The 8,542-nt window shown below is 54.8% G+C and overlaps 1 protein-coding gene across 1 annotated transcript; it reads left to right on the top strand.

Moving 5' to 3' along the window:
* Positions 1-8,542, top strand: KRT72 (keratin 72). The gene is made up of 9 exons (XM_037514794.2): positions 1-459; positions 1,176-1,390; positions 3,116-3,176; positions 3,481-3,576; positions 4,292-4,456; positions 5,027-5,152; positions 6,407-6,627; positions 7,216-7,250; positions 7,971-8,542. Exons 1-9 carry the CDS (start codon positions 1-3, stop codon positions 8,159-8,161), a joined length of 1,569 nt encoding a protein of 522 aa, XP_037370691.1. The 3' UTR covers positions 8,162-8,542.

The raw sequence follows: 8,542 nt of genomic DNA, 5'->3' as shown, positions 1-8,542 counted from the left end.
ATGAGCCGCCAGCTGCACCACTACTCGGGCGGGGAGCGCCTGGGCTTCAGCGGCTGCTCAGCCATCATCTCCAGCAGGGTCAGCGGCAGCTCGGCCTCCTTCAGAGCTGGCGTTAAGGGCACCGCGGCCTTCGGCAGCAGGAGTGTCTTCAGCCTGGGGGGCAGCCGGCGTCTGGCCCTGAGTGCAGGGGCCGGGCGGGGCGGCGCCTATGCCCTGGGCCACTGCGCGGGCACCGGCGGCCGCGTCGCGGGCTTTGTGGGCACCGTCTTCGGCAGCGCTGGGTTGGGGCCTGCGTGTCCATCCGTGTGTCCACCCGGAGGCATTCCTCAAGTCACGGTCAACAAGAGCCTCTTGGCCCCCCTCAACATGGAGCTGGACCCAGAGATCCAGAAGGTGCGCGCCCAGGAGCGGGAGCAGATCAAGGCTCTGAACAACAAGTTTGCCTCCTTCATCGACAAGGTGGGTCCTCAAGCGGCTGCCTGGCCCTGCTCGCGGGCCAGTGTTCACAGGGGTGCCTGCTGGGCCACTGACAGCTGGGTGGGAGCTTGGGCAGTTCCTCATCCTCTCCCAGCAACTCCCCTCCTCCAAAAAATATGTGGGACAGTGGCTCCCTCTGCCTCCCCCTTGTAATGAGGATGAATTTGGATGTTTATAAAACACTTAGTGGTGCTTAATCCCACCCCCCAATTTCTTTTAGACTGGATGGTATTTCTTGTTTTGGAGGCCCAGCTGGGGGTGCCCCCCAAACTGAATCCACTCTCTGATGTTCTTTTCTTTCTTTTAAAGATTTTTTCATTTATGCATATAAGAGCTAGGATACAGGCCAGAGATGCGGGGGGTGAGAGGATTCACCAGAGACAGAGTGGGGAGCAGAATAGGCAGACTAACTGAAATATACTGCTGAGAGGAGCAGGAGGTGAGTCAGGAGAGGCCTGCTGCACCATGTGGGTTGCTCCCTGGCCGGCCGGATCGAACCTGTGCTGCAGAGGCTGTGGATTGCTTCATAGTGCGGTGCTTAACCCCTTGCACCACCAGGGAGTCCCCCAAGTCTTGTTCTTTTCTGTCCCCCCATCCCCTCCAGGATGACCACTTCTGATTTCTCAGGCCCCTCCCCACTCTTGACAGACAACACAATATACAAGGGGTTCTGGGCTCTGACCACCTTTGGGTTCCAGGTGCGGTTCCTGGAGCAGCAGAACCAGGTGCTGGAGACCAAGTGGAACCTGCTGCAGCAGCTGGAACTGAGCAACTGCAGGAAGAACCTGGAGCCCATCTATGAGGGCTTCATCAGCAACCTGCGCAAGCGGCTGGAGGCGCTGTCCGGGGACAGGGTGAGGCTGGACTCGGAGCTGCGGAACATGCAGGACCTGGTGGAGGACTACAAGAAGAGGTGAGTGGAGGGCAGAGGACCCACCACCCGAGGGCCTTGACTTCAGATGAAATTTCCATGTGGAGCCAGCTTTTTTGCCTTCTTAGATCCTTTGCCAATGTCATGGCGACTTTCTTCCTCCTAGGACAGGGAGAGAAGGCCAGATGGGAAGAGGCTTAGGAAGAGAGGAGATCTACCCGTATTGTTGCTTCAAATTACCTAGGAAATGGTGTGCTCAGTTTTAGACTGGAAATAGGGGATCAAAAGGGTGTGTGTGTGTGTGTGTGTGTGTGTGTGAGTGAATTGTCTCAAAACCAGATGAACAACCCAGATGGCTTGGGAACTTCTCCTGAGTGAGGTTTTTCAAGGAAGTTTCCAGAACATGAGATATGCCACTAATTCCAGAACAAAGTTTAAAGCTATAATAAAAAGTTTTAAAAACTGTTACATGTTGAGGCATATCTGTGTTCTTGAATCCCAGGATTAGAGATTATTTGAGAATATACTTGAAAACAAACCCTCCAAGAAGAGCCAAGGAGGAGTGATACATCTAGGTGTAGTGGGAGCTGATATTTTGGAAGTTTACTGTCAGGTGCAGGATTTCCAGGGAGAGCTGCCTTCTGCCACAGTTCAAGGGGGTGGGGATGGCCAGGTAGAGTAGCTGAAATAAGGTATGTGAAGAGGCTAGCACAATGTTTAGCATGTTGTGAAGGGTAAAAGAAATATTAGCTGTACTTATTATTTTCAAAATGAAATTTCTCACCATCTTTCCCACCTATGGGTCTTTAGTCACTTATAAAAAATTTCTCTATGACATAAGAAATGCTGATCATAAGTTATCCTTGTGCTAGAATTTTCAGCACATTTACCTCCCTGTAAAACAATGAGATCCTGGGGGTAGGCAGTGTCAGCACCACTGTACACGCTGGCAGTGGTCTGTAAGTTTTTTCTCACAGATATTCTAAAAGAATATTAAAAAAATGCTATTTATAAAATGACATGACTTTTTAAATCATAGATTTAGGTAGTTGCAAAGGACATATTATGTAAATCGTCATTTGAAATGATCATGGCTACATGGTTTTGAGGTATCCAGTTGCACCGGGTGTCAAATGTATCAAATGGATTCCATCTAGATGCCTTAGCAGTTGAAGGGCCACCATGGCTTAAGAAGCTAATGAACTAGCTCTGCTTTAAAGATTATAAATTGATCTGAGGTCACTACCACAGGAGCTGCACCCGAGGAGGCTAATGTGCCTTGTGTCCCAGCAGAGACCCGGTGGCCAGACCACGGCCCTTCTGGGGAGGACATTTCATTGATAAATTCTAAGTAAAGAAAGTTTTTTTTTTCAATGTACATTTGCTTCTGCCATTTTAATGGCACTAGTTAATTTTCAGTTCTTATTTTTTTAGTGTTTTAGTGTTTGTCTTGGATATGTTAAAAACTGGTATATGTATAAAAAAATTAAAAATAAAAATCATCAACTTGACCACCATCCACGTGCATTGTGGGGCAGATACAGGTAGGCCGCACCGGAACCGAGGATTGGAAATTGGTTCCTTTCAACCTGTCCTTGTCACGTCCCCTTTAGGAAGGCTTGTGTGCCCCGGGGGTCATGGACCCTAGTTTGCAGACCACCACCCTGCAGCTCTTGGCACAGAGGTGGTCACCAACTGCTCAGTGAGCATTTGCAGAACTGAACTAGCCTGGTGACAAGGTTGTCTCCTTCCTCTTGCCCCCTGCAGGTACGAGGTGGAGATCAACAGGCGCACAGCTGCGGAGAACGAGTTTGTGGTGCTCAAGAAGGTGTGGGTTCAGGGCTGGAGCGGGCTGAGGGTTCCCTAGGGGTAGGGACCCTGTGGGCCATTCAGACCCTTGGGCAGGAGTGACTGAGATTCTGATTTCAGCTCCTGCCTCCAGGCCTTGCTTGGGGTGCATGCTGCTCCCAGAGTCTGCAGCAGCGGGTGTGGGGACTAGCACTGGTTGGTTTGCCCTCAGGGTTGTATCCTCCCTGTGAGGCCTGGGGAAGGGAGGGAAAGGGACCTGAGGTGCCTTGTGGCAGCCAGGAAGGGTACAAAGGGGGGACATTTGATCCCTCTGTGTGTCCCAGGACGTGGACGCTGCCTACATGAACAAGGTGGAGCTCCAGGTCAAGGTGGACTCTTTGACAGACCAGATCAAATTCTTCAAATGCCTCTACGAAGGGGTGAGGACCTTGAGCTCTTGCGTGTGGTCTGCTCCTCTTACGAGTAGCCTGAGCCCGCATGGTTCTGTGGGGCACGTGCTGGCAGGGAAGACTTCCCCTCAGTACCGCTGACATTTGCTGAGACCCTACAATGTGCTGAGCAATGAGGTAGGCTTTGAAGAGACCATGATGGAGAGTAAGTGATTGCTCCAGGAACTCACAGTCTGAAAGGGACACAGCATGTAGATGAGCTGTGGGGGGATGGAGGAGGAATGGCAGGCAAGGGACCTGGAGAAAGGTGAGGAACCTCTCTGTGGGTGCTGACCGGGCACGATGCTTCAGTAAGGAGGAGCAGAGCAAATAAAACTCAAAGGTCTGAGTTGCACTAAAGCATGAGTGGCCTGGTGAAGGGGAGGCTGTTGGTGACTCCTGAGGACTCTGAGGGCCACGGAAGGAGTCAAACTTGATTCTATGGTGAAGCTGGCCATTGCTGTGGAGAGTGGGGTGGAGTGGGGCAACCCCCAGTGCGTGATGGAGCAGGGGTCCACACCAAGCCCAAGGGCCCACCGTGATCATCTGACACCTGGCAGGCACCAGCACTGGCAGGTTCTGCTAAAGGCAGAGTTCAGAGGCAGAAGAAAGGCAGAAAGTGTATGCTGGGGGATGTGCCAGGGAGGCCCAAAAGAAGTACCTGCTCATAGACCCCTAACTAGCTCTACCCCCACATGTCCTCCAGGAGATTGCTCAGCTCCAGTCCCACATCAGCGACACGTCCGTCATCCTGTCCATGGACAACAACCGGGACCTGGACCTGGACGGCATCATCGACGAGGTCCGGGCCCAGTACGAGGACATCGCGCTGAAAAGCAAGGCCGAGGCCGAGGCGCTGTACCAGACCAAGGTGAACAGGGAGCCAGGCATGCGAGCGTGCGCTTATTGCTGTGCCCTGCACATGTGCGTGTGTGCATGTGTGTGTACCCGTGTGCATTTGGACTGCACAGAGACCGCCTTCATCTTGGAGAGGGCTTTGTGGAAACACCTCCCTGGGGTCCAGGGAGCTCAGACAGTGTAGGACGAGTCAAGTACACGTATGGGGCTTAACCCTTGCCCTGCCACAGGCCTGGCTGACCGCAGAGGCCACACGGTCACGTCCTTATAACGCCCTGACGCTGTCTCTGTGGGCATCCACGCCTCTCGGCTTTTCTTCTTGTTTCCAACTTTGTCAATGAGGACAAGGACATTCACTCTCCGCCACGGCTGAGGTCCTCGCTCTGGGGCAGAGGGAAAGGGTGGTCTTTCCCCTCCTCCCCCGTCCCTCGCCGCCCCCCCCACCCCTCCCTGTGCCTGCGCCTGCCCTGCTTGGCCGGTGAGAACCATGAGAACGGCGCATGGTCTCCCCCTGCCCCCCGTGCTGCGCGCCCTCCAGAGGTGAGTTCTCACCCGTCCTGTGCGCCTCCCACCCCCGCCTCAGATCCAGGAGCTGCAGCTCACCGCCGGCCGCCACGGGGATGACCTCAAGCTCACCAAGGCTGAGATCTCGGAGCTCAACCGGCTCATCCAGAGGATCCGCTCGGAGATCGGGAACGTGAAAAAGCAGGTGGGTTGGTGAGAGGAATCAGCTGCAGGTTTGCGGAGCACTAATCTGCATGAAACCAGACATGGAAAAGGGGTAAGCAGGCCCCCCCTTAGGGCAGTCTGGGCCTCCGTGCAAGGATGTGGACCTCGCCCCGGTGCAGCGCCGGTGTCAGCGCTCGAGGGGCCTGGGGCTGCTCGGGCTGAATGAGCACCCCCGGGAGGGTTTCTGCGGGAGCTGGGACTACCCCGGAGCTGGGGGCAGAAAGGAGGGAGAGGCGTCTGGTGAAGGAGCCAGCAGGGGCAGGGCCTCAGGTGGCATGTGTGAGAGAGAGGAGCCGCGTCCCCGGGTGGGTGCTGGTTGACGCCAGGGAGGGAGGGAGGCTTGTGAGCGGCCTTCAAAGCCAGGCAGTGGCGGTTCGATGCGGTAGATAAAGGGGAGCTCTTTGGAAGCTTCGCATGATGACCCGGTTGTGGAGGAGGCGGGCCCAGCAGTGGACTTGAGGAAGGAGTAGAGCTGGCCCAAGGCTCTGCTCTGTCTGCCCTGCCCTGTGGGGGTCCTGGAGGCCACTGTACTGAGCTCCCCCACCGTCGAGTGCATTATGGAGGCCACACTTGGGGTTTCCCAGCAGGCAAACCCAGGAGTTTCCCACAGTTTGTGGAGGCCGGCGCAGGGACTTAAGGGCCCAGCTTCCCGGCAAGTCAAGTCGCTCTGTCTGCGGCTCCCTCTGCTAGTCTCATGTTTGTTCCTACCAGCCAGAGGCTTGCACACTGCTGAGTCCTGCCAGTTGTGCAAAGTTCCTTTCAAGGCTGGCACCAGGTAGCGTGACTCTCCACACAGCTGGGGAGGCCAGACTCTCAGTGTGGCAGATTTACTGAGCACATGTCTTATTGATAGGAACTTGATTAGTCCTCAGTTTCTTGTCTATGACTTACAGAGCCACACAAAGCAACTTTTAGACTATGGTGCAAAATGAAAGCAGCTACCAGGGACTCTTTTCAGGGTTGGCATTAGGATCTTATAGCTGATGTTAGAGACCAGCAGGGAGAGACTATGGTGACATATCTAGGTAGCCCATCGGCTCTCTGCCTCCCTCCCTGGCTTCTCCCCCGAGGTAAGGAGGTGCCACCTTCACATGCTAAGGCGTGAGCTTGGTGGACTGTACACCGAGTCAAAAGTGGAGAAAGCAGGAGCACCTCGACGCACTTACTACGGGTCAGAACTGAGAGGAGGTTGTCTGGGCAGCCTGACTCAGGCCTGTACCCTCTCGCCCCTCAGTGCTCCAACCTGGAGACGGCCATCGCCGACGCCGAGCAGCGGGGGGACTGTGCCCTGAAGGACGCCCGGGCCAAGCTGGATGAGCTGGAGGCTGCCTTGCACCTGAGCAAGGAGGAGCTGGGCCGGATGCTGCGGGAGCACCAGGAGCTCATGAGCGTGAAGCTGGCCCTGGACATGGAGATCGCCACCTACCGCAAGCTGCTGGAGGGCGAGGAGTGCAGGTGCGGGGGGCAGTGCCTTGTCTGGAGCAGTCACCTCTCCATGCCAGAAAGAAGGCTGAAGACAGTGGCTTCTGCTTGGGTCAAGCTGAGATAAAGCCACAGAGAGGATGGGTTTGATATGATGCAGTAAGAAAGATGAAACTTTGACAGCACGAAGGACCAAGTTGTAAAAACAAGGAGGTGGTAGGAGAGGAAGTAGGAGCGTCTGCAATGGTTGAGAAATAGCATTCCTGGCCCTTGGCGATACATTCTTAAGGGGGGAGAGAGGGCAGATGACCTCCAGGGTCACCTAAGTTCAAGGCCCAGTGAGTTCAGGCCTCTTAATTGTCTAAGACCACTGGCATTACTAGAGGGACGGGGAGGCACAATGATCCCACATATCAGACAATCCCTGGTCCACCTGGCTGGAGAGCCGGCTCCTTGTACCAGGTTTTGCTTCTTATTCTCCCAAGTACAGGAAGACAGGGGCTTGGGGTGGAGTGGCAGGGGGCACGTTCTGAGAGGAGTGGCTAATTCCAGAGGTGACTCCCTGAATAAATGGGGTGATGCTTTGCTGGGGTTCAATCTGCTTTTCTTCTCCCTCTTCAGGATGTCCGGTGAATATCCAAATTCTGTCAGCATCTGTAAGTATCTGCAGGACCTGGTCTGCCCTTGGTCACTCACCAGACGTCTGAGTCCCTCTATTTCCATGACAGAGAAAAGGAATCAGGATCACAGCATAAGAGAGTGGCTTCGGGGGGTACTTAGGGACACAAAGGGAAGCTGGCTTCAGTAACCCAGGAGAAGCAATGGAGGGAAAAATAATGTCATGAAATATACAAGTACAAGATCAAATGATACCCAACATTATATAATCCAAAAGTCCATTGTAGGAATGATGCTTGTGGCTACCTTCTATTTCTGTCTAGGGCAACCCCAAATAGAGGCCCTTGATGTCACTAAGAGGGATGGAGGGATGCCTGAAGGCTGAAGGATGCAGAAATCAGAAATAAACTTCTCCAGACTGAAAGTCAGTGATGGCACAGGGAGGAGCTGTGTTAGGAGTGGCAGGGCTGCCACCAGCAGCGGCAGAAGGCCTCCCCTCCCACTGGGGAGCTTCACTGATGGAGCCCAGCAAAGCTTGAAGTCTGTACTGATAGGTTGACACAAATTAGTTAGGGAAAGGCCAGATATTTGGGGCCAGGCACATAAAAACGATTAGTGCAGTGAAGACCTCTTGGTAAACTAAAAATACCCACCGGAGAGACTCTGTCTCTCCCTGAAGCCACCACAGGGGCGAGAACTAGGAGAGGCTGGGATGCCCCAAGAGGCTGATGGGGCCCGGGTCTTCTCTCACCTTCCAGCTGTCATCAGCAACACCAGCGCCGGTCAGGGAGCCGCTGGCTTCAGCATGGGCTTTGGCGCCTCGAGCAGCTACAGCTACAAACCTGCAGTGGCAGAAGTCAAGACCAAGGGCAGCTGCGGCAGCGAGTTCAAGGACCCCCTCACCAAGACCTCGGGCAACAGCTGTGCGGCCAAAAAGGCCTCCAGATAACTCCCTGTGCTTGGCTCAGGGAGCAGAAACTGCGAACCTCCAGAACCTCCACCTCCTCCTCCTGCTGCGGGGTCTCCACCCCCAGGGTGCCTCCCAAGTCAGGAAGTGCCTCTTCCTTAACCTCCATCCAGCTCCCGTCCCCTCTCCCTGTTGTCCTCGGCCCACGATGCTCTGATGCGGAAGTGCAGTCACGGGCTGTCTTGGTGACCCCTGCTTGGCCCCTTTCCCGGGGTCACTGCCCCTGAACGCAGAGATGCCCGGGATGCTTCCCCGTGGGCAGGTGCAAGGCCCCATCCCATGCCTTTCTTGGACCTTCTTGCCCAAGGGGCCCTCTTTGTCCTTGATGGGGTGGTGTCCAGTTCTCTGCTCCCCCACAATAAA

Source organism: Talpa occidentalis, unplaced genomic scaffold, assembly GCF_014898055.3.
Source record: "Talpa occidentalis isolate TD23 unplaced genomic scaffold, MPIMG_talOcc4v2.1 talOcc4.16, whole genome shotgun sequence".
Lineage (NCBI taxonomy): Eukaryota > Metazoa > Chordata > Mammalia > Eulipotyphla > Talpidae > Talpa > Talpa occidentalis.
The sequence above is the reverse complement of the archived record's forward strand: the minus strand, read 5'-3'. Positions and strand labels throughout refer to the sequence as shown.